This window comes from Phasianus colchicus, chromosome 8 (genome assembly GCF_987193195.1).
Source record: "Phasianus colchicus chromosome 8, bPhaCol1.hap1.1, whole genome shotgun sequence".
Taxonomy (NCBI): domain Eukaryota; kingdom Metazoa; phylum Chordata; class Aves; order Galliformes; family Phasianidae; genus Phasianus; species Phasianus colchicus.
The window spans coordinates 19,001,212-19,027,901 of NC_143443.1; the positions used below are offsets into that span (position 1 = coordinate 19,001,212).

Sequence of the window (26,690 nt, forward strand, 5' to 3'; positions counted from 1 at the left end):
TGAATAATTATTATATTATCTTCTGACTAAGATAATATTCAAAATAAATATTGAATATTCTCTGAAACCAGTTCCCCTGCTCCCTCGCTTCCTGTCTTTTGTGCTTTCCTGGAATCCTTTCATTGTGCCCTGACAGTTGCTCACACTATGTGTTTCAGGTTGTTTCCCTCTGGGTGGATCAGCTTACGCTTTTCCTGCATGAATTTAATCTTAATTCTCCTCTGTAGATCTGATGCTGAAATACTCTATGCAGCTGCTACTGCAAGTGGTATTGCTGCAGTCAGCTGATCTGTGCGTGTGAGTAAAGGCCATCTGCAGGATTCTAATCTTTGTATTTGATTCTTCATATGCATTTGATTCTTCCCCTACCTTGCATGGGTAGCCCTACTTGATCTCAACTTCTGCTACTCATTTGCTACTGAGTGCTTCACTGCTGACTTCACAAAATTTCCTACTTCTGTGGATTTTTCTGGTGCTGGGATATAAAAGAACATTCTGTGGACTGCAACTGGATCTCACAAAGGCACAGAAAGGAAGTCTTTTTGATGACATACTGGGAGTGACCTAAAGGTCAGAAAGGCATCCATGTTATAGGCTAAACAGTTAAAAAAGCTCTTAGTCATCTGCTGTGATTAATTACATCTCTCCTCCTTCTGGCATTAAAGTATCTAGCCTCAGGGTTAGATAGGCAATCGTTTTTGCCTTTTTTGTTTAGTATTTCTTTACAGACCTCAAAACTATACCTGCCTGTCTATTCAGTTGAAAGTGAGCTAAGTTGATGGTGGACATCACAGTAACTCCTGCAAATGCTGAAGGTTTTATTCTTGGTGGTATTATTTATTCTTGGTAGCTTAGTAGATCTAGCTTCTGTTTGAAGTTATTTGGAGTTTTGCTGTTGGCTTTAGTGGGAGTCACCTCAGACCCTGAATAGAATGATAAGTTGCAAATACTGAAGGTTCCTAAAAAAGAATCTGATAAAACATTACAAACAAGCTGTTGTTCACTGTTAGATTAAAACTCCATTTTTCCAAAGACTAATCCAGTACATTTTTGAAGTGGAAATGTTTTCATTGTTCTGTAGAAATCAGTTGCTGAGGGCATACTAAATCTGTATATGCTTTCCCCTTCGTTGTTTAATTGCATTTTATGTTATGTTTCCATTTAGAAAATGCAGCCTGTCCTAAAATAGCCACATCAACGCCCAACTCATGTAAATTTCAGAACTAAGATTTATGAAATCATATTGTCCAGGTGTTTTATTGTATTATCTCAAAATTGCATTGTTTTCCAGTGTAGATTATCTCTTTATTCTTACTTTATTCTATTATGTTTGGATATGAAAAATAACACTAGATTCCCCAAAACAGGTCATTGGGCAGTAGTGGCTGATGTGTTGTTTTCATACATTTTTATGATGTTCCTATAGTAAACATAATTTAATAAAGCCAAAACACACTAAATAAATAATTACATCTAGAAAAGCAATAAAACCAAATAAAATTAGTACTTTCATAAGTGGAAAAGGTACTTCAATTACTGCTACAAGGAACAGCACACCATAAAATGTGTAGAATAATTTCCCTTATGCATATTTCTAGTATGTAATAATTTGATTGAAAATATGAGGAAACACACAGGAGGTTCAAAATTGTGAAGTGTATACAGTTTTCAGCAAAGGATGTGTAATAACTGCACATGGAAGCCAACGCTACTTTAGAGTACCTATGGTAGCCAGGGTTGTTTCTCCATGTGTTCTTCTGCACTTCATTTATCAACCCCATATTTAATTTAATTTTGGTGGTTTGTTTGTCCAAACACGATTTTTTTTTTTTTTTTTTAGCAGGTAGAGAAAGAAAACTAATTCTGTGATTTCATCTCTCATTTGGATTGGTCAGCAGTTTGGCAATATAAGCCTGGAATCCTGCCACCGTCTCCTTTTTGGAACAACAATGTGACTTTCAATAACTGATGTTTGAAGTGGGACTGACACTTGGACAAAAGAGCGAGAGGCGGGGAATGACTGACTGTTCACCTCTCTCTTTCCATCCTGGCTCTTCACCTAGGAAGTCATTGAGATTTCTATGGCTACAACGTCTTTTTTTCTGAAAAATTACATTATTGTTCTAAAGTGATATTGAAATTATTTCTTTAAATAGAGTTCTATTCCAAAGTGACATTTCTAGATGTGGCCTTTATCTTGTTCATCTGTTTTGTTCTTGTCTTGGAATCGCACCCTTTGCAGAAATACATGTTAGGAAGAGAGTCATCATTTTCCAGTGTGTCCTCTAGCAAGTACAAAATTGCTGCCAGTTTAATTTTATTTATTTCAGTCACAGCTCTTTCTCTGGGCAACTATTGAAAGAGTTCAGTTATAGGAACATTTTTTCAAAAAGACAATCTGTGAAGTCTGACACGTAGCTATTTTTAAAAAAGCTATAATATATATATGCACAATTTTGTTTATTGAGTTTTTCCAGTACAAAAGTACATAGAGAAGACCTTTATGAGTTTAGATTTTAATGAAAATTACTCTGATTATGTCCTGATTATGACCAGATGGGTCAATTTTGTTCTTCTTAAGCTCAGCTGGGTTGTTTATTGGCAGCATCAAGAATGTTTACTGTGAGCAATGTCAGACTGAATTTTTTAAGTTTTAACTAAGACTACTTGTACCCAAATTCAGAAATAGGTATAGAGAAAACAAGCAAATACTAACCTCATAATTTTAACTTGCCTAGAGAACAGGTCTGGTGGGTTGGAACTAGGTGATATTTGAGGTCCCTTCCAACCTAAGCGATTCTATGATTCTGTGAAAAACAACTGCTGCCAGTTTCCACTATAGCCTCACTGTTTCACCACCTTATCAGTCATTGTGAAAATGGCAAAACAAATCATAGAACGTAAGTTTCTAATTTAAAAAATAATATTGATACCCTATTGATTCTAGTTTACCATCGAAAGTAAGCAGGCAAGGTCTCACTTCCCAATTCATTACAGTCTTTAGTACGTCACTGATTACTGCTTCAGACATTTGCCTTAGAATCCTGTATCCATATAATCGCATGTGAAGGAGTTGTTTGGGATGTGATGCAGAATGACTTTAACAAGGGATGAGGTTAAGAAAATTTTGCTTACAGAACAAATTGAATTGTCACCTAGCAGAGGGGGACTTTAAAAATGACTTCTAGAGACCTTTGTGAGAAGCTGAAGCTAGATCTGAGAGTCGAATTATCCCTCAGAAATGCAACTGCTGGCCAGTAGGAGTTCTGCAGTATCAAGGGAGCCATCGTGCTCTCTGTGCCAAGGCTCAGAAATATGACACTGGAAAATCCTGGAGTGGGAAGTATGTCTTTTAGTGGCACTACCAAATTAAAAAAATGATGGCTTCTTTCCACTAAGATGCCTGGTTTTTAATCCCCAGAAGTGGCTTCGTCACTGGAAACAACATCCACAACAATTTGTGAGCCCTCTTACAGCACCGCATCTAAATTTTGCTTTTGAATCCCACAGAAGTTTTGATAACAAAGTCAGAAACAAAGATGATTCACTAAGTCCCATTGAAACATTTATTTTAAAGAAACAGAATCCCATAAACATAGGGCTAGTGGTATCTATATGGAGATAGTTCATCTTCCTTCATTAATAGAGTTAATGTACCTGGCAGAGGTTTGTCCTGACTGTTTTAACAGCTTTTGCAGAAGAGTCTTTCCTTTTGCTAATGCATTATGCCACTGTAAAAGGTGGCAGAGTTATTTCTTGATTCTGAACCAAGTCAACACTGCTGGAGATCAGGCTGATTTCTTCTTGTCCTTCAAAAAGACTCAAGGACTTTACTTTTCTGGTGAGACATGATTAGTGTTCCAAAGGTGTTATCACATAAAAATCATCCGCTGTAGGATTTTGTAAATGCACAATCTCAGCACAATTCCAGCAAGAGTTTTTCTGTATTTACATAACCTTTTCTTTCTTGGGGGTAAAGGTAGCAATGTGGGACCTGGATGTGAAAGCAGACATAACTCAACAGTTCTGAATATGACTTGTTCTTAGTTTCAACCTGACAATATAAATGATATTCAGGAAGAAATGGACAACTCACACCTTAATGAGAGACAGCTGAAGAGAGGCTGCTCATCTGGCATAGAAATAAATTATGTGGACTGAATGGAAATATTCAAGGATCATAGGGAGTTGAGGGAAAAAAAAAGTTCAATTTTTCTTTGTATATCATATGTACAATGTTACTTGAAGTCTGTGGAGATAAATAATACCTTGAGAAACTGGAATCTTAAATCACAGACTGTTACATGTTGCAGAGGAAACAACCTCTAACAGAGGGTGGCTATTTATTTAAAATCATGCAGGAGGAAGACAGACATGACAGTTCTCTGACCCGGAGTCCTAGAAGTTATTGAGCAGTATTTAATTTGCCTTTTGTTTAAGAAAGAAAAGATGATGTTGGGACTTATCAGGAGTTCTAGGTGTTGCACAAAAAATGATGAGCCCGTTTTTCCTAGCTGGCATGCTGAATATGGCATAAGACTGGTTTTGAATAATGTACTGCCTAATTGTAAGATGAAAAAGAGGGGAGGAAAAAAATCTGTTAATTGTGCATAATAACCTTGCAATGGGAAAATTTGCTCCTGTATTCCTGTGAGGCTGAAGTAGGATAACAGCTTGGAGCATCATTTAGAATGCACAAATTTTCCCCTGCAAGCAAAAAGCAAAAGAAACTTCTCTATGTATGTTTCAGGGCTCCCTGAAGCAATTCTGAGACTGCAGATCATTCAATTGCACACCTGGACCCTTTCCCAGAAGGACTCCAAAGTCACTGCTTTAGATATGCAGTGGGTCTGGTTGGTTAACTGTACAATGGAAAACATCCTGAAACCTAAAAGTCAAAATGATTTTTCAGGTGAAGGAACATTCAGCTTCTGGGTAGTCTAGGAGCACCTTTATTCATTGCTTGATTTAGGATTATACACATATATAGAGCACTGAGCTAAATGCGAAATAAGCTTAATTTGGCTGAATATATGCAGATGATGAGAGCAAACTGTGGCCTTCTCAGTTCCACAGGTGTCAAACATGAGTTCCTGTTCAAAACAACTCCCTTCTGCCTCGCAGACAAGCAGAATCTGGTCAGCTGTGCCTGGATTAGTTGCTTGCAAATGGCAAGCCTTCAGACACACTGCTCACTGCAGAGTCAGCACGTCATGTGCAGGGACTGTCCTGACACGCACTGCCTAGCATGCAGCACACTGTCAGCATGCAATGGTAAATAAGGATGGGATTTTTCAAAGCTGGAAAAAAAAAATTCTGAGCTTCCCCTGCCAGGATAAACAATGCTGTCTGCACTGTATAGGCTGTAGGTAGAGAGATGCTTCTTACAGATAGCTCAAATACGGTCACTGGAAGCCCTCTGCTTTAGAAGACAAATGACCAGTATGTGTTCTGCGATTAACAGAACTCAGATGCCCTCCAGTAACAACTTAGTCAATGCAGGAGTAGTAGAAGCCAACTCCTATGGACCGTGTGCTTTACATTTATAGCATATCGAAGGAACTAGGACCAGGGGCATCATTTGTAACATGGAATGAATTCATTTGTTCACAAAGTGGGATGACAATCTGACTTGTCAGTGGCAGAATCAGGAATATTCCCTGGATTCTGTCTTACCTGTGCAAGCTTTCCTTTCCTCATAATTTAATGTAAAGGTGATTAAGTCAATAAACATTTCATCCAAGTTTGCAGTACTTGGTATAACTTGAAATCAAGTTCTTTCCATTAGCCCCAGTGAATCTCACAACAACTCCTATGTTTGGTGGTGCAAACATTTGTGAAAACCTTTCCATTTCTATTTCAGCACCTGAAACTCTTGGACAATGACAACTAACCTCTAGAAGGCAATTAAAGTTTTACCAGAAAATTTGGTTAAAGAAATACAAGATTTGTATCTACCAACTCAAATGGCTATGTACTTAAGGCTGTAGCTGAATGTTCCTTAGAGAGAAGAATTTGTGGGCCTCTAGAATTTTCTTCTTCCTAATGACTCTCTGTGCTTCTTGCACGCTATAAAACCCATCCCTTTTTGCAGTTCATCATCTCTATTTCCTCTGATCTGTACACATTTCTCACTGATCTTAATAGAGAATGACACTGATGGGGAATATTTTTGCAACAAGGGGAGCATAGAATTGTTGTTCTGGCTAAAGCAAAAGCAATATGACATAAGCAGAGTTTTTAAAAGGCTTTACTCAAAGCTGTGCAATTGAACATGATATTAGGTTTTCTCTTTTTGTTTTTAATTTTCATTGAGATTATGTCCATATTTTATCCAGGTTATTGTATTCTTGTAAAATTATACTGCAATCCACTCTAGCATGTTAACAACAAAAGAAATTTGCTGGTTTATTATAAACATCTTTCAAGAAACCAGAAGCACACGTCCTCTGGAAATAATTCTGCCGGTATTTAGGTTATTACAAAAATTTTCCCAAAACACTGGAATTATTTTGTAATGTTTCCTTATTCTCAAGCTTGTTTGCTGAGGTTTCTGGAATATTCGTCTGGTGTGGTACTTCCTTAGGCTGCACAGGGAAGCTACAGAAGAAGCCCTGAAACTCGATAGTTTGAGTCTCTCATTCCAGCTCTGTGCCATTTGTGAAAAAAGGCCCAGTATTGACACCAGCTGTGCAATCATTACAGCTGGAAGGAAAGCAATCTCTTATCCTGCAGACATTTGGCAGGATGGCAATAATGTTTTTTTCACCCCAAAGGAGACTGAAAATTTAAAATCTGAGAGTTTTGAGGATTAAAAAAATGGCCTTGTGCACAGGTAGCCAGGCTGTGCCCTGACCGTGCACAAAAGGGCAGGGAATATTCTGTGACAATTGGTGGGAAGGTTCCCAGTCCCAGTCCTCACCTGAAAGTGAGCCAATTGCAGAGACATTTGGGTTACTCACACAATGTAACTTTAGGCACCCACATCCACCCAGGTGCTGAAGTCAGGGAGTTAGTCACCCTCTCCATTGCCAGAAGAAGGAGGAAGTATCCCCAGAAATGTAGAGCACCTGGCTGGGCTCCTGCTCCAACTCACCTCAGTCTATTGACTCCATAGGGAGCCCTGCAGGGGTCTGGCCGTGGATGCAGCTGAAATAACTGTTATAAAGCTGTCTAGCTGTCTCTACTACCCCAGGTATCTGGACCAGGTGCTGCTATGTTACACCTGCTCATCTAGCTGACTTGTCTAGCAAATATACACAGGTGTTTATTAACAGAAAGTCACACCCAACAGAAAACAGATCTAAGATTTCTTTTACCTTATTATGAGCAGCAAACATACATTTCATCCCCTCAGCTTCAGCTATTGCTGACTTACACTATGGGGCAGAATCCGGCTCCCCTCTTTCTGACTTGAAAAGTCACAAAGGCAGCATGACAGCACAGCTATTATCTGCTGAGGACAGATGTGTTCTGCAGAGCATCAGCTCCCAGCAGCATGTGAGAATCAATAGCAAGTTTCTTTTAGGAACAAGCTAAATCTGTAGGCACAACAACTGCAAGAAAGTGGAAAAATATAATCCAGTGTAACCTAGTGCTCAAAATGAAAAAGGCCAAGGTAATTCATCACTTTACAAAGTCACAGAATTACAGAATGGCTGGGTTGGAAGGAATCTTAAAGATCATCCAGACATGGGCTTAGTGCCCCCCACCAGGTCAGGGCCCAGCTTTGAACGTCTCCAGGGATGGGACACCCATAGCTCTCCAGGCATCAGTACCAGTGTTACTGTAAAAAACATTTTTGTGATTTTTCAGCCAACTTGTTTTTTCTGAACCTGGAGTTGTGGCAACATGACAGAAATTACATTTAGAGAGAAAAATATGGAGAAAATGTCATAGAAAATTACTTACCAGGATCAATTTTCTTTGAGGTTTCAAGAGCTTGGGCTTAGGAATATTGCGTATTGGTGCTGTGGAAATAAATAGTAAGGGGTCATTTCAAATTACTGTAATTCACTGTCATTTTTTAGTGTATGCATTAGCAATTTATAAATCACAGATATATAGTGGATTGGGAGTAAATAAATACCTGTAGTTACACTTGTATAAGATCTTAGCTGTATTTCAGATAACTTATTTTACAATGAAGCATAGGGCTTGTGAATTGGAAAAAAAAATGTAAGATTCAAGGATCTGATATGCAAAAGATACTGTTTGTATGCAGAAGCCAGGGTCAACACAGATCTTGAGAGCTGGTTGCTTGTGATATAATGCACAGAAATTCTCCAGTTCCTTTCCCTCCCTACCGCTGGCAGTGCCCTGTCACCGCACACACAACTCTCCCTCCTCAGTGTGCCCAGCTTTGAACTCTCTCTGCATCTCCATTCTCATACCTTTTTCTGGGATGGCTGGTGGCAGCTCTGCTTTTTCTTTCCTTTTCTTCACCTTCTTGGGCTGCAGAGGGGACATGCTCGTCACACTGGTCACAGTCTCTCCTGAGCTGCAATGCAGAGGGAAAAAGTGAAGGCAGTGCAGGGACAAATAGTGTCAGTGTGTTCATGCAAGCAGGCATACTGCCTTTCATTTGTGCAAGTCCCAGCCCAACAACTTGGATTCTGACCTGGGGATGTACTGAAAAGCCTCTGAGAGGGCGTTGCAATTTCTTGCGTTTCTTCAGCCATGAAGTTGGAAAAGGCCACTAAGATCATCTAGTCCAGCTATCAAATGTGTGTCCCAAAGTCTGAGATAATAGAACCTTCTTTGAATATTGAGGGGGATGGATATGCAGTCAGGTTGCAATGATTTGATTCTGTTACCACATGCTAGCTTGTAACTAATGTGAAACAGAGTCATAGAACTATTTGAATTGGAAAGGACCCCTAAAGACCATCTTGTCCAACTCCTGTGCAATGAATGGGTACACCTACAGTGAGATCAGGTGTTCAGAATCCCATCCAGCCTCTACCATCTCTCTGGGCAACCTGCGCCTCACCACTGTTATTGTAAAAGCTTTCTTCCTTATATCCAAGAAGTTCTTTATAATAAAGGTAGTGATGTAGGATGGCTGTGGGGATGGTCCGGGCCTGTGCTGGTACATTACACCACGCAGTGGGACCCTATGAGTTTCTCCACAGCAATAATACAGACCGTACTGATTTCTCTGAATTTGAAGTCATTTGTCCCAGGATGCTGTTCCTCTCAGGTTCTTTTGCATAATGAAACATTCTCTTTTTATTAATAGAATTAAATATTCAAACTGGGCCAAAGTCTTAATGAAAGTTGAGATGTCTCATCTATTGCCCACACAAGAATAACAAAATAACTGGCATTTCAATTCTACACAGCTGTAAATCCAAATGAATATCACTATCATTGGTGAAATCACTCTGGATTTATGCTTGTGTCAATTAAAAAAGTCTCTGGTTTGCTGATTTTGCTGAATTCTGTTCCTCGTATTCACTCCAAAGCATAAGTTTTCTTCCAGATTTCTTAAAAAAAATATTTAAGAAGTAAAATATTTTCATAATTTATAAACAAATCATATCAATTATGTAAACTGAGGGTTGCATTAAAGTAATTTTAAAGTCTGCCTGCATAACTGTGAACCTATCCCACAACAACCATTTGTTTCTCTATTAAAATCAAGATGTTAAATTGTTTTAAACCAGCAGGAAATGAAGCTGTCCTGTCTAGCCCCATTGGTCAAACACAGCAAACTGCAAAGGACAGAGCGCATCAAAATGGGGAGGGAAGTGACTTTTCGTTTGGTGTTTTTGGTCATTAAGGCAGATGTACAGCTTAAAAATACTACTGTTCTAATATTGCTGCTTTTAGCACAATATATGAAAAGGCTCAGTGTCACTTCATTGCATTCGTTATTCCTGTTTGGCCGCTGAAAATGCGAAGCTACAGAATAATGTATTTGTGGCTTACCCTTTTCTTGTAAGTGCCAGGGCTGTACAGGGTTAACTGATTCTGAAAGATACAATAACTGTGCTTGCTGTCTCCTAACTGAGCTCCTCAAGCCAAACAAGGAGGCTCAGAAAGACTCCTTGGCTCTGAAACACTGTGTCTTTGTGAGCTTGTCTTGTTCTGCTTTAAGGAAGAAAGTTACTTTTTATCTCCAGCTCCTTCTCTGGTCTCCCAGCTTCTATTTCAACAGAGTCACGGAGGATCTAATGAGCTTTTAGAGTGAGAAAGAGACAAGAGTTTGGGGAGAAGAAAGCCTGTGGGAGGTTGTTGAGAGCCATGTCACCAGGACTGTGGTTTCCTTGGAGGTTGTGGCTGGTAATTTTGGAGTACACTATGAAAAGAGCTGGAAAACTGCTCCCATTTGGTGCATTGCTACCCTTAAGATGTGGGACTATTCGTCTGGCTGTCTTGGTCAGCTATTCCCTCTTGTCAGTGGTCTGACAAGGGTTATCATAGAGGTTGGAAAGGACCACTAAAGCCATCTCATCCAACCATGAATTCATCACCTCCATGCCCTCTAAACATGTCCCTCAGTGCTTCTTCTTGAGCACCTCCAGGGATGGCGACTCCACCACCTCCCTGGGCAGCACAGGTGGATTCACACAGATGTGAAAGGCTGTGTGGAAAGGTGCCTGGAAGTTGGTTACTTGGTTCTGGTTCAGTGTGGCAGAACTTGCTCCTACACTGTTAGGTCAGTGGTGTGGGACCAAGGCACTGGGATGAATGGCTTGGTGAGGCGAATGCTTTTTGCACCTCAAATTATTTGTCACTGGAAGAGCAGTGGCAGAAGGACTGGAGGAGAGCTCAGGCCAAAACAAATAAATAAAGGGCAGGAAAAAAATCCCATTTTTAAAGTTACACCTCCTGAGGGTTTCTTTATCTGGACACTGGCAAAATGATCCAATAACAAGGCAGATAATAAGAAGGAGGATATTTAAAGAAAGAGGATATTTAAAGAAAACCTCAGAAAATAGAATTAAGTGGTTTGGAAAACCCAAAATAACCATACTTTTTATTTAGTTATTTATTTTTAAAATGTGGGAAAGAAATGGGTTTGGGTTAACTTGTTTTTTTCCCTTAATTTGTTATTGGTCAAATAGTAAACCAAAGCCCAAACATTTGCTTTGTTCCACTCAGGAAATCTGGATTTAATTTTCTTTTCTGCTGAGGCTATTTTGTGAGACCTGGGGCAAATCACTTAGCTTCAGTTTACAATTAAGTATAGCTACCATTATGATGTCAAAATATGAAATATTTTAAGATGCTTAGGTATTACTGCAGCGGGAGTACTGACAGTTCTTAGACACCAGACTAGTCGTGTAATTTTGAAGCTGGATTCTCACTGCTCTTACAGCTTGAAATATTGCTAGGGGAGTTGGAGCTAAGCCTCTCTAGTCTAGGCTGAACCGTTTTGATTGGCAGGAATCTCATGCAAATATGTTCATCAGTTTGACCTGGCTTCCAAGTCTGAATGTTTTGAATTAAGAATTCAAATGTTTGGAATTAAGTTCCAAGACATGCTAGCAAATACTTCTAGAGGAATAGCAGGTGAAGATCTACCTGCAGTGCGGGTAGATGAGGCTATATTACACCTTTCATATCCTCTATCACTTCAAATTGTCTCTGAACTTCTAAACTCTGTCACTGCCTGGCCCTAGCACTGCAGGTGCACTGGTGGCACCTAGCCAGAATTGAGCAGTGCCCAAAGCCAGCTCACACAACTGCATCTCTTTCCTTTCAGTTGGTTTACCTACAGCAGTAACACATCTGGATGAGCCATAATACGAGATCTACTTGGAATTCAGGTTTTGTGATGCCTTGAAGCGCACCCTTGGCTAGAAATGAATGGAAACAAATGTTTTGCATTAGATATGGATCATAGTGTGTCTAATACCAATTACAAATTTAGGTACCAGAACAGTCCTAATGTTTAAAGAAATTGATGATTCATGTTTGGAGTAGAGAGTGAAAAATAAAAGGTAATAAAGAGTGAAACAAAGCAAAAATCATGATACTGATAACACATTCTTAGGCACTTAATTTCAAAGCCCTGAAGTCAGCCCACTTCCAGGGAGAAATGAAAACTGCTGAGCTGTCTGTACATTTTTGGTGTGGTGCAATGGCTGGTTGGGGTCACAGAACAAAGATCTTCAATGAATAACACGAAAGCTTCAGTTTGTACTGACCTCTCCTGAACTCTCTGTAGCCTTTTTTTTGACTTTGCTTACATCTGAGTGTTGGTTAGATTGAATAAAGCCATTATCCCATGAGACAGCACTAAAAATTACACTAGTTGAGCATCTAGGACATGCTATACTTGGCACAGAATCAGTTTGCTAAAAAGATACTACAAGAAATAGTGTCTGTGATATACCAAGTGATTCTGGATTTAAACTATAATGCTAGAAACACGTTTTTTGTCACCGAAAACTAGGAAACAGCTGTGCTTTCACATTATTACGAGGCATCACTCTTTTATCTTTTTTGTTTGTAAAATATGTTTGTCATCTTTCTTTTACTGCTGGTCCAGCACAGTTTGTATCTTAAGAAGCTCATACGTTAGAAATCAGTTTTATAGCACCGTGCAATTGAAAACTTGGCAGTCAGTACTATTTAAAGTGATTAATGACTGCAACAGAAATAGAGTTTTTCCCATCCCTCAGAGTCTTCAGCTGGGAACAGTGTGGGCCTAGAAAATTTGATTTGAGCCCCAGTCCAGGTTATGTATGCAGGATTTATTGGGTACAATTGTGGTATGCTTTGTGTAGGAGGAAGGCTTAGGCCATTGACATCTGGTAAGGTGCTGGGAAACCCTGGAAGGCCATACAGGATCAAAGCAGGCTTCTGCAAAAGGCAATTCAGGCTGTAAAGGAAAAGCTTGCCACTAAAGCAAGTACTTTAGAAAGCTTTACTCATGAAAGAAAAGAATCACAGAATGGCTTAGGTAGGAAGAGGCCTTAAAGCTCCCATCACCTGCTTTGGGCAGGGTTGACACACAGCAAAACCAAGAAAGAACTGGTGCCTTGATTATTGTAAAGAGAACTGTAATCTCTTACCTGTTCTGGGGGCATTTCACCAGGTAATGCTTCACTGTTAAAGAAAAGAAAGAAAGAAAATGTGGCTTCCCACCAACACAGTTTATAAATTACAAATGGACAGTGCAGGTAGACCGGTGCTCCTGGGACTGCAGAGATGCCAAGTGGTCACAGTGAGAGAGCTGCCAATCAGCACCGCATATGGTGGATTAAAGTGCAGTCTGTCTCAAAGCTGTGTTTGGGAGAGGTAAATGTATCAAATAGCAAGAACAATCTGCTGTGGAAGTACTGGGCAGCTCACATTCCAGTGGTCAGCCCATCCAAGAGACGGCTAGCTAAGGAAAAGCACAGCAGGCCAGTAATTTTACTTTGAAGACTTTTACTTCCCTTATGGTGCCTCTATTTATTTCCAGAAGCCCGAAATAAACCATTCAGCCACAGGAGCTGCTGCCATTCATAATGCAGGCTAAACTGCAGGCTCAGGCATACAGGGGTTGCCTCCTGAGATCAAATCAGAGACCAGCCAGAGCCACCTCTGACAGTAAATGTGTGTGAACTGCCTAAATCCTTCTGCTTAATACTGCTTTGAATCAGTAGTCCGAAGCAAGGGCAGCCTCCCTCCTGCAGCCTTTCAGGAGCCAGGGTTATTGAGATGCTCTTCTGTGGCTTTGTGGTTTCTGTGCTCTGCCCAAGCTGGGCCATGTGCTAAGCACGGAGAAAGGCAGGCAGGAGGAGAGCCTCTGGTTCTGCTGGTTAACTTGGGGCAACTTATTCCTCAGAAAGATGCACCCTGTGTAATGCAACAGATGCACACAAACACTCTTAATTTTCTCAATTCTTACCAAATTACGCTCTTCTGTACACAAAATTTTTCACATGTTCTTACCTCAATTGTCCTATCCTAAGGAAGCTGCATAGCCCCTTCTGGGCTGTATTTTAGACCTAAAGGAAAGGGGAACTGAGAGCACTGAGAACTGGGGCTAACACAGCAAAGCCAGGTCTCTGTGTCTAGGCTGGCTAAGGCTGGACTTCCATCTATCTCTGCTATCTTTTCCATGTGTACAGTTAGGACAGTAGGTCTGATCCATCAAGAGATACCATGCACACTGTTGGAATGCATTTGACAATTGCTAAGTATGCATGACTTTATTCTGCCCTAGAGCAAAAGCTCTCATCTTTTGATCCAACGACTGTGAAGACCGGACTTCTACCAAAGCCCAAGGGCTGTCTGCCTGGGGTGGGGTTGGGGCAGGTGATCCTTCTTGTGGTGTTAGGACTAAGAAACTGGGAGGAACTTGCAGAGAAGGTGGGGGGAGAGTGGAGGGAACTGTAGGTGTGGTCATGCTTTGTTTCAGTTTTGTTCCCCTGACAGAGTGACTGGAGACAGTCAGAGAGAAGCCCCAATGGAAATATACCCAGCAGGTGGGGCAAGGAGGTAGTTTTGTTGTCCTGGGCCTCTGATATAGTTTTGAGGAAAACGGCAGAGCCAGGCTTCTCCTGAAAGAGGAGGAAGGTGATGGAAGCCATTGCTTCACCATATTGGAGGAAGATGGAGGTACAGAGTGACAAGGATGGAAAGAAGGTAAGATAACACTTTTTGAGGAGAGATGCCTTTTTCTAACTGTCTGAATGAGACAGCACTGCTGCTTTAATTCCCAGCTGCTTAATACTCTGGAAAATATCTGACCAGATAGCCTGGGGTGAAAGGATATATATACATATGTATGTATATATGTTGCATACTGAGTGTGTGTATATATATATATTTGCTATATATGTAAGTGTTGAATACTGAGTCCTTATCTGCTAAATTTTATTGTTACATTTCCATTGGAACCACAATTAATTCTGCTAGTGTTTTCTGGACAGTGCTCAAAATCTAAATAAATTTTGGTTGTGTGCTACTATTCAGATATTAGGGTGGTGATGAAAGAATTTAGTAGCTCAGAAGAAATTACTTTTTCTCTCTTGTACATACTTTTTGTACTCTATATTGCTTTTATATTTAGTTTCTGTTGGCTCACTGTGAAGAGAGATATTCTCCATGCTGCTCAATTCACTTACGCCAGAGTGAATAAACATAAGCAGAAACAAAATCTAGCCCAATGTTGGCTAGAGGAAAAAAAAAGATAAATCAGTGCTTGTGGCTGCAAGGTGACTCACCATGACCAAAACACTTAACTGTGGGTACTCCCTTGGCACAAAACCTTTGTCATCACTTAACAGGGTAGGAAGAATAACACTGATCTTATTTCTTCCTCTTTGGCAAGCACTATTGCTGGGTTCAAACAGAACTTGAGTTACACTACTGAGTGTACTACCGGGAAAACGGAGCTGCAGCCTGAAATACAGCTGTGGTCAGGCAAAAGCTTCTGTAGAAATCAATGTTCTGGTTTACGTGTCTTCTCCCTCGTGTATCTGAGTCACATATTCCTCTGTGGTACGTGTGATATGCTGAAGAAGCAACGAGTCGTGATTCTCTCCTGTCATTAACAGGACTAATCACTAACCAAACTCTTTTTTTTCAAAGCTTCTGTTTGGAAATGGCCCTTTGTTCTTTCAATTCTGCCAGTGTGAGGTCTCTAGAACATACCATTCTTAAACAGAAATGAAAGCAGAGCTGCCACTGGTTACTCTGCGGATCTAAAGTAGCAATTCTGATTCTAACAGGGCTGCTTTCAGGCAGGCTTAGCCTCTTTAAAAAACTGTCTCTGGGGTAAAGAATGAAACAGTAGTCCTTCATCTTGAAAGACTATAGTAAAAATGCACATCTGAATAACAAAATGATACTTTAGCTTCTAAGCACACTACAAATGAGTGCTAATAACAACCCTCATTTTTCCAAGTATGTTGACAGCCAGACAGGTAGAAAGAAACAAAAGAAAACCTCTAAACATGTCCGCAGAAACGCCATTTCTTCACAATTTTAGCTAGAACTTGTCAAAATGCAATTGAATAGTGCAGCACTTAGTCTCCTTTGAAGGAAGTCCTAACAACCTCCAGTTCATGTTTATGAAAAGTGGAAAGGTTTTGGAAAGTCCAATTCAAATTTAAAGTGAAATAGCTATTCAAAGGGAGCAAAATGCCTTTGTTCTAATTAACCCGTGGAGGAATCCAATTTTTTTCTGACAGTAATAAAGTGGTCTTTCCTACCTACGTACATGTACGTATATATACATACATACGTACGTACGTACGTACGTAGGAAAGACCACTTTATTATATATACAGCTTTCATTTAAATTCAAAGTAAGGAAATATTTTCCTTTCCTGCATTTTCTCCACTCTCCTTTTCCCCTCTACCTCTTTGGTATGGGTTTTGCAGCCCGCAAGGAAGGACACTTCACTCACCTGTGCATCTCCTCTTGTTCAGAAGTGACTGACAGAGAATGACGAGTGTAAAAAGGAGAACACTGATGATTCCTATTGAGCACACAAACACTGCATACACATACAGATCTGAAAGGCAAGCACAGGGGAGGCTCAGTGCTGCAGCTGTATGTTTCATGCTTACAAGACAAAAAATGTTATGTCAACAAGACTGAAATAGAGCATGGTCTGAAAGAATTAGGGTAACTGTTCAGAAGTAATTAACTCTCCTGAAATTTTTCATACAGTATCCTGCTCAGTTTAAAATTTGGATGAAGTCTCCACGAACAGTAATAGGTGTGTTTATGAGGGCTAGCTTTTAGGAAGGAGAGAGCTGGTTTGGTTTCTTTGTTTGTTTAATTTTCTTGTTGTAGTGGTGGTGGTTTGGTTTTGTTTTGTTTTTGGTGGGGCTAACAAAAAACAGAACAACTTCAGCTGGATTATTTCCCAGTTTAAACAGCTGTACTGATTTAAAAATAAAAAAAAGAGAAAATACTGTTTAAAAGTGGCACTAGGGAGAGATGTGGGAGTGCTGAGTGAGGAAGAAGGAAGGAAGGAAGTCTGCAATTGTTTTTTCGGTTGCAGTACTGGCTTGAAATTGTTATCTATATGTTTTCTTGATTTTTCAATCTACAGCATCAGACTCCCTTTATGTCTTTCAGTCATTTTCCATAGCACATTCTCATCTGAGGGGCCAGGAGTTCTACCATGGCAGATCAAGACAGAGTATTTTGTTCAGAAGCAGAAGGCTTTGATGACTTATTCTGCTTTTACTAGAATTCTAAATAGCGCACTTCAAGGATGCTCTACCCGTTAATGTCTTCAAACTTTGCCCTTAGTGAAGTATATTGGCTTCTTTCCTGCTTTACAGAGAGGAAACCAAGCCTGAGGTCAAGTGTTCTTGCAGAAAATAGCACTGCTGGAACAAGACCCCCTGACCTGCAGCTCTGTGTTTCGTTTTCAGCCTATCCCCCATACACAGAACAATAGTGTCTATAAGTTGTGGTTTAAACAGCAAGGCTCCCCACAGAATGGTGTGAGCAGAGACTGGTGTGCAGCAGAGCAGCATGGCTGTGAATACTGGGCTGCTGCTTCTCTGGTGTTGGCGGGGAGAGGAGAAGATGGAGAAGGAGGAGGAAATCCCAGCTGAGAGTACATTCTGGATTTCCAAATATCTTGGAGCAGATGTTCCATAACCTAAAGAGAAAATACTGCTTGCCTTGAAACTCCAGGGAGCTTTACGGTGCTCTCACAATGCAGAGAAGCATTTCTAAGGCCAGTGGGAACACACAGTGCTGAGTATCTCTTCAGATATGTCCAGCACCGCTCTGAGTAAGGGTCTGCATTTGTATTTCATAATCAGCCAGGCATAGAGTATTCCAGCATTGACTGTAATAAACGTATAAGGAACTGGAACCTTCTACTCTCATTTTTCTAGCAGCTGGTACTCTTTGGGATACTTTCTGAGGCACAGCCTGAGTTTGTACAGTGTGCAAAATCAGGCCCAATGGGGGCACTTCAGCTGTACTGCAGTGTTGGGCCAAGCTAACATCTTGTATGCAACCAGCAGCAGTTAGATGCATCTTTACCTTCGAAAAACTTCCAAGCTTCATGTTTTTTCTTGTAAGTGGGATCATCAGAAGTTTTTGATGAAATCACTGGAAAAAAGAAAAAACAAAAACAGAGGACATAAGAACTAAAAATACAGAGCATAAAGTGTTGGGATTACTTGGAGTAAAGTTTGTTTTGCCTCACACGTCAGTGCACCAAGATAGTAATTTAACTCACAGGATAATTAACTTTCAATGAAACATTTCAATTATAAAATAGTGTTATTGAAATATCTCTATCAAATCTCATCTGGTTTGGAAGCCCCAACGAGGGCTACATGGCTTGTGAGATGGGATTCCTTCTGTCATCTTATGCTGCAAAGATGCAGCATGTGGCTCTTCAATCAGAAGTTAAATGCAGTGAAGGGGAAAGAAACACAGCTTTAAAGAGCCTAGATTTTAGAACAATGGTGGCTACAGGCTTGTAAGATCTGTAATGGCTTTGTGAGGATGGCCTGAGTATGCCAGGGAAGAAGCTGCCATTAAAATCGTATGTGGCTATTTTTATTCCCACTCTTTGTTCTCAGTTACCCAGAACTACTACCTCTAGGGCTATAATTTGTGTGTCCATCCCAAAACAGGCTACTTCTCAGAAAGGAGTTGAACAATTTTTGTTTAAAAGAGTAGGAATTTATTTTATTTAAGAAAGCTTCCTAATGCTTTAGTCCATCTCTAAAAGGAAAAACAAAAACAAACCGGAAGAGTGACAGCTTTACTGAAGGACACAGCACTGAATACTTCCTGAGTACTGACTTCTAGCAAGGCACGTTAGGCATAGGTTTTTTTTAAAAAAACAGGGAAGTCACTCTGACAATGCTTGGCACTGAAGTGATCTCTGCAAACACAGTAGTGATTTTCCAGCCTCAGGAATGACTTTCCAGGCCCTTGATTTTGTCCAGCTTCCTTATTTCTACAGCTCTTGTGGATGTCCTTTGACTGTCTCTTCCCCGCAATTCGTACAACAGCACCCAAATAATCCATCAAAGTGAGAGTGCTGCTTGTGAGTTCCTTCTTTTCCTGCTTCATTCAAAATTGGCTTCTGTGTCCTACCTTTTAGAGATACGCAGGTAGGACACTTGCGTATCTGAGCTGGGAAGCAGAACACTTCTTACGCTCAGTGTTCTTGGCTTAGCAGCAGAAACAGACTAGGTTAAACGCTGTAACTATATAAAGGGCTCTGTCACTGCCACATCAAAGACCATTGCCTGCTGAGAGCAAAATAGTTTATGTTCTTCTCTGTAGAAATTCCTGTGCCTATGTTGTAGGGTTTTCCTGACACATGAGAAGAAAGTTTGCATGCACACAAGTCATACTAACTCACTTTTATAGCTTAGAGAAAGGACTGACTGAATGGCTATGTTCTAATATGGGTAACAGGGAAAACGGCAACAGGTTCTGCACAGACTTGTCCTCTCTGAAAGAGAAGCAGACTGCAGAGCTCTAGGCAAATGGATAAATGTCAGTCTCATAACAACTGTACAACCCAGTTCTAGAATCCAAATGCTCTGACTGCTGATCACTGTCCAAACCCCTCTATGCTCTCTTCAGCCATGTTTACACATGCTGACTTTTTTTATGACATCAGATTAGATGATCTCATGTTGATCCATGAATTCTTCTGCTATTCACCCTTCTAATACAATAGGAGTATGGTGATGTCCTTCAGGTTGCATCCAAGAGCAGTTCGCAGGGTAAATCTACAGAAAAGTATCCTACTGGAAAGGAAGTTAATTAAGGTGTGTCCTGCAGGGTTGGGATGTGTGGGGCCAACTCAGTGAATATGGAACTACTTTCAGGTCTGATGAAATCTACTGTTTAGTTATGATGGGAAGCTCATCCAGAATATTTATTTTACATGTCTACTCAGCATCACATCAGTAGATTTTTGGCAAGCGTTTTAGAATACATTCACTGGAAAATGGACTTATGTTCATTTTTGGGGGGGAAAAAAAAAGTCTTGCATTCTTTTATTTTGCAACATTTTTACTTGGAGAAAGCATCACAAGCTACTAATATTCAAAAGAATTCAGGATCTGTCCTATAGGAAACTCATACACAAACTTTCCAACCAGACAGATTGTTGTGATCAACTCTTCTTGTTTGTGTTGTGCATGCCAACAGGATTTTAGTTGAACTGTCTAATTTTCTACTTGTCCTCCTACAATCTCATCTCTTGGATCATAAACCACTTGGAATACATACTGCTTTTCCTAAGCCGTGTGCAGAACTTGGTACAATGTACTTGAGGGATTACCCGACTGTAAATGACAGAGGGTGCTGCATGTTGTTCTGAAGGCTACTCAGTGTTCTGAGATTTCTCACAGGAAGGTGTTTACAATGGCATTTTTTCCTCAAATAAACTCTTTTTTTTTTTTTTTTTTTTTTTTTTTGGTGTTTTCTGTACTACAATGAAGATTATTAACTTGTTTTCAGGCTAATATTGACCAGACAAGACCAGGAAAAGAACAGATGCCCCTAATGAGAAGATGGGCAAAGGGGAAAAGGTCCACCACAGTTTAGATTTAATATGTTGCATGGCTGGAGTAGGAGACACTTCTTGGTAATGTGAGGATGTGGATTTCTGTGGGGTTTACTACCAGGATTTAATAGTTAATCTACGTAAATTGTTTGCTATCTTATTGTACCTAAAGGGGCAAATTTAAATGAGGTATCTTTTCTGAAAACTGTATTCAGGTCCTGAAGAAGAAAGTAGATATGTAACTTGTATTTTAACTGCCACCACTAAACAATAAGGAGCTATATAGCCTGTAACTCAACTTTTTTCTTCACAACTCCAATGTGTTTGTCCACAAAGAACTGTGTTGCAAGAAAATACATTTGCAACTTCTTTATGTACTTACACAAATTCACACTAGCAAGCTTACTAGCAAATAGCAAAATCTGCATATGAATTAACAGCATTAGATACTACAGTCCCAGGCTTAATCTGTCAAGTTATTTTACTTGGGATGGTGCTATGCTTTGTGATAAGGGCTACATGATGAACTGCCCTGGGCTTTTTTTGCTTCTGAAGATGCAGAAAGACTCTTCCTTCTGTGTTCCCCCTGCAATTTTCTGTCTTATGCAGTGATGTCTTCTTCCTCTGTGAACCAAGTGAGCAATATAAATGTTATTTCTTTGTCCACTTGATGTGCAAGCTTGTCCGAAATTTAAAGGTGCTTTAGCAAAAAGATGTCATATTGAATTAGTGCGTAATACAGCCACATTAAATGGAACAGAATGGTAGAAAAGAAAGCACCTGTAATGTCTTTGAACACTGTTACCTTTGTTGATACAGACAAGCAGTGCAATTGAAGTATCCAAGTGCTTTAGGCAATTTGTATTGCTCCTTTTGCTCTATCTTGGGTCTAGATGTAATATAACTAAATCCCTTTGCAATAAAAAGTGTAACTGATTATAATATAAAATACAAAATGTGTTTGGAAGAAAATTTCCCTGAAAACTTCAAGTGCTACCACTGGGGAAACTGGAGATTTTATTACCACTCTGAAAAGTGTTGCCTTCCCTCCTGTGTGTAGCAAATCCTGTACGACCAGTGTGTTATCTGAGTATTAGGACCCAAAGGTCCCCGTTCCTACCAGTTCCTTCATGACAGTGGTTGAATCTCTCATTTTAGCCAAATATGGAGGGGTAAAAGAGGAAGAGAGAGAGAGAGAGGAGGATGAGGAGGAGTGTCAGTTCCTAGGCAAGAGCAGGAGCAGCAGGGAAGAATAACTGCTGAGTGATAAGCAAGCTAATGCCTGAAGTCTGTAGAGCTAAATCACACATACAATAAAGTTTAATTTCATATCCCTACGTAGTTGTGAGACTAACAACTGTGCCTTGGCTCCAGCCACCCAACATGGGGTCAGTGCCTGTGAAATTTAATGATCTCCAGCAATTCAATACGGCTGAGCTCAAGAGATGCTGGGCTCCAGAATTTTTACTCCTCTCCACTTAAAAACAAAAGTGTGAAAGCAACAACAGAAATCAAACATGAAACTGGTCATTCTTTCAACTGTGAAGTTAATGAATCCTCTGTGAAGTTAATGTATCCTTTGTCCCGTCTCCTAATGACTCCTCTCTCCACTATAACCTTAGTATTCGGCACTTTCTCCTGTGCTATGTCAAGAAGCCCAGGTCACTGACATGGAGGGTCCCTGTTCTCTGCAAGTCAAGAACAAGTTACTTGTTTTGCACTTGGAAGTTTCCTTCAATGAAGGAAAAGTTCTGCAGACCCAGTAACAAAATTAGTTTAGTTTTTTGTTGTTGTTGTTTAAAATTGATCCACAGTCTTTGTTACTAAAATAAAGTTTCAGCTTTGGATTCTTAGTGTCTTTCATCACCACTAAAATCAACATAAAAAATCAACTAATTATGTTATGTTAATGCCATGATTCCTTAAGGCAGATTGAAACGTTGCTGATCAAAGTGAAGACAGTGTTTATCTCTTGTTTTTCACACTGTTTCTCTTGTCCTTCCCATAGATTATAAATCCTACGATACCTGAGCGCTATCCACAGGAGATCACACACTCATAAAGATTATTTTTTACTGTTTCACTTGTCCTCCTGCTGTGTGTATAATCCAAAACAGGATAGAGAAACACGAATGATGGCAATGAAGTTGGTACAGAGGAAATGTGCTTTGAATTTAGTCTACCAGTGTATACTCTACATAAATGTGCTTGAATCTGTCTGGAAAAGCCTGTCCTTAGTGGGGTTCTCTCAAAGAAAAATTGTTTTCAGAGGAGAGTTAGGGCTGTTTTCTCCAAAGCATTAGTTAGATAAATGGGATTAGGTTTTCTCAGTTACAGGAATAATGTGTGGTTAAAACACAGCAGTAAACTTAGCATCAGCATTAGCAGCATAAACTTCACGAAGCACTATCTTCTCCTACAAGTTTTTCTCTGATTGCTCAATTAACCTCTTGAATATCCAGACCAATGGACCAAGCAGTCCCACTTGATTTTTAGTGTTATTTTCAGAGCTGGCTCTGTGTGAAATCGGCTTTTCTGTCTGTAAAACCACAAGAGAGGGCTTGTTTTCCAGCTAGCCCTAACAACACAACTGCTGACTCTTCAAAGGAGTCTGTTCTTCAACATCTAGTTTCACCCATCTCTGAAAGCTCAGATCTGGTCTTGTTAGGTTTGAGATCACCCACCCCAAATAGAAGGCCTGTTTTCAAGTTGAGATTGATAGTTCAAAATCCTCAGTTGTTGCTGGCCATAACTTTACCTGAAGTTCAATACAAACAGGCTGGTTACTTTTCTTCTAGCTGTTTTCTGTCTATAAATGGTATAATGATGCTAGAAATGCTACTTGCAAACTGCTTCTAGACTAGAACTAAATGCAATGAACATACCAAGAGGGACAAAACATAGACCTAAAATACACAGCTTCTATCTCTGTCTGACTCCCTGTGTATTCATTTGAAAATAAGTTAATTTCTCTCTATTTTATTTTGTATTTAAATAATAATGAGAGTTGTTCATTCCCACTTGCAAAGTTATAGAGACCTGTAGATGAGTGTAAAAGAGTTTGAATTGCTGCTGTTTTGGCAAAAGGCAAGGGAAATAAACTGTTTTCAACTAATCTCACCTCTTTACTTTCTACTACAGGTTGAATAATATTTAAATTATTATGTGCAAGTAAAGAAGCAGAGTATTTGATTTTTCTTCTCATAGTCACAGATAACACTAAAAAATCACTTCAAATGTCTTATGGGTGAACTTGATAGAGAGGAAAGAAGGGATCATGGGACAAGGAAAACTGTAGAACTGTAATTGATGATTTCTCACCTCTTATTTCAGTAGCTGCCGTACCATTTGACCAGGCTGTCCACTTATTCCTGTGTTTTCCAATTTCCTGAACTTTACATATATAATGTCCTTGATCTGTTTGTTGGAGGCTTAGAATAAGAAATTTGTACATAGTTCCATGTTTTTCTTTAAGAAGACGAAGTCTTTGCTTGTGGAAATGATGAGTATAATTCCCATAATACTGGACAGACCCAAATTTGGTCATTTTGATCATCAAATACTCCTGAGTGGGTGACACAGCAAAGACCCACCGCACAGCCAGCAAATTGTCCATCTTTCTCTTTTGAGAAATGTGGCAGTAAAGGGTAGCATTATCTCCCTCGGAGTACCGCACTGTTGGTCCTGGAGACACTGTCACATTTAAAGCCTCACAAACATCTGCAAAGGAAAAAGAGACAGTGAGAATCCCATGGAGGCAGAGCAGCACCATAATCTCTCTCAGCACACAAGTCCACAGCAGGTAAACAGACAGCATCATCAGTTCAGTGTGCAGCAACTTGGTGAGCTTCTAGAATCTGATGTATTCTGAGAGATGGCAAGAGGACCTCCTTCAGTGAGTCTGCTCCAATATTCTTATGTTCGCTAATGAGATAGGGCTGAAGTAGACACTTTGGTGCTTTTACAGGCTTCCAATCACCCAAGGCTTTAGACAAGCCTTGTCTGAAGCTAGCTTGGAGCAAGAGCCCATAATATCCTTTGGCAAGCTGTTCCATGACCAGCTCTTCTGGCAACATGCATCCTGCTGAGAATTTCCAAGCTAATTTGTTTTAATAGCCAGTTTATGTTCCTGTGCCTACTTTGTCTTTTAAGTTTAAATGCCATTTACTTCTGGACTCTAAATATCTAGTCTCTCAGCCTTCACTTTGTTGAACTAAAGAAGCAGAGTTCTGCTCTTATAAAGAAATGTTTCCCTTCCCTATCCACTTCCCTATTGAATTAGCAGCTTTCTGTGCACTGGTTCCAGTTTCAATTTTGGTTTTATTGTGACGTTCTTGTTGCTGTTGTTACTCTCTAATGTTCTGTGAAATAGCCAGTGTACACCGCAGGTGATTAGAAATACCTTGCACGTGTATCTCAGAACAATGTTGTCTTTTTCATTATATTTTGAGATTATTTGACGGTTTATATTGAGGCACAATAGAATGTTTTCCTTCCTTTGTCATTTGTGGTTCAGTTCCCAGTTTATCCAAGAAATTCCCCAACTGCATGACTTATCTTACTAAGTTCTGCTCCACTTTTGTTTCTTGTTCCTCAGTCTTACCTACATGTTACTCCAATCATCCAATCACTTGATAAAGTCACAAGCAATGTGTACTTGTTTCTTTCTTTTGGACGTTATCTGTGCAGACTTTACACAAACTGTTTCCTAGATGGGTCACTGAAAGACTAGTAACCTCCCTATATGTCAGTAAGTTCTCATATATGAGTAACTCCTCTCTTTAGAGTTCCTTATGTCCTCTGTTTTAACTAATACTCTTCTTGTCATAACCTAATGATCATCTGGATTAAATTTTTCAGATCTCCTTCTGACTGCAAATTTGATTTAATGACATTACTTGCATGACAAAATGTGACATGTGGTTATATTGAGACAGACAGTTGTTCCATTTTCCCATTAATTTCTGACTCATGTTCTTCTGTTTGTCATCACGAGCCTAGCTCAGACCAGTTATTTGTTCTCCCCTTTCTTTCTACCAATAGTCAACATAGGTGAGGGTTAAAAGATGTCCATAGCTGTTCATTAGCAGATTTTTATTTCCTGACCTTACTTATTCATGCTTAACCTCTTTTCTGAGGCATGGGATTAAACACTCATTCTGTTTCCTTCTCAATGTATGTTGAGAATGTATGTCTATTAGTCACATCTCAGACTGATCTATTTTTTACCAGTGGTATATTGTGGCATTGTGTTCCCTAAATTATTTTTCTGATGGCATCCACTAGAGAGAAAAAAACATTTTAACAGGAAGCAAGCACTCCATGCAGTACACTCTTAGAAGCATGAAACAACCTCTAAGATATGAACATTAAGCTTCCAGTTATGTACTGAAATGCTAATGAGAATTGCAACCCTGGGAGATGGATTTTTTTAATTTCTGGACACTTTGCTAGCACATCAGCTAGGAACATTTTAACAAAGGGGATGAGCATTTTGGCAGACTCCTGGTTGACATCAGCTCCTGAAACACAAACATGTATTTATCCTCAAAATAAGTAAGTATTTCCATCTACTTCTGAAAGAGCATTGGAGGCATAGACTTTGTGGCCCCCAAGAAGCTGTGAGATGCAGTGATTAAATGTATCAATTTACTTAAATCCTCTGAATTAAAAAAGTTATGTTGTGACTGTTTGAGAAAAGAACCCTCTGAAAGTTCATAGTATTATTCTTTGGGGTTATTTGTTTTAATAGAAAGCATTACTGATTGGTGTATTTTTTAAGATAGATGCTGCAGAATAGGCTTCTTAACCATGTAGACTCTGTGAAAGAAAAAAAGTTGTATGATGAAAGTTGTATGTTATTTTTTAAACTTCTTTAAGAAAAAGAAAGCTAAGCATGATTTAAATTACTGTTACAACTATCTGCGCATGAAGTTTGTGTGTGCAATTAATGTGAGCTCCAAATCAAGAGATAATTTATACAAAGCACACAGGAAAAACAGGATGTTGAACTTTAAAATGAAGTCTGAATACCACCACAGATTTCCAGGCATAAACCTTCACTTATTGCATGCTGGAGTTACAGGACCTCGGTGCTTTGCAGGCAGAAGTGAAAATAAGGTGGCTGCCTCTGCCATCAAAATGACATTCCATTTTTGAAGGTTGTGCTGCTCAGGAAACAAGAAACAAGTTCAGAAATATAGAATTTTTTGAAGTTGCTTATAA

The 26,690-nt window shown here is 39.6% G+C and overlaps 1 protein-coding gene across 1 annotated transcript in view; it reads right to left on the reverse strand.

Annotated features, from left to right (window-relative positions):
* Positions 1-26,690, reverse strand: part of VSTM4 (V-set and transmembrane domain containing 4) — a 33,983-nt gene that overhangs the window by 4,645 nt on the left and 2,648 nt on the right. Inside the window, exons 2-7 of the mRNA XM_031607716.2 lie at positions 23,787-24,185; positions 17,966-18,034; positions 16,359-16,466; positions 13,029-13,062; positions 8,394-8,500; positions 7,912-7,970 (exon numbers count right to left, since the gene is read on the reverse strand). Coding sequence (XP_031463576.2) covers positions 7,912-7,970; positions 8,394-8,500; positions 13,029-13,062; positions 16,359-16,466; positions 17,966-18,034; positions 23,787-24,185 — 776 coding nt within the window. The remainder of the gene's footprint in view (positions 1-7,911; positions 7,971-8,393; positions 8,501-13,028; positions 13,063-16,358; positions 16,467-17,965; positions 18,035-23,786; positions 24,186-26,690) is intronic.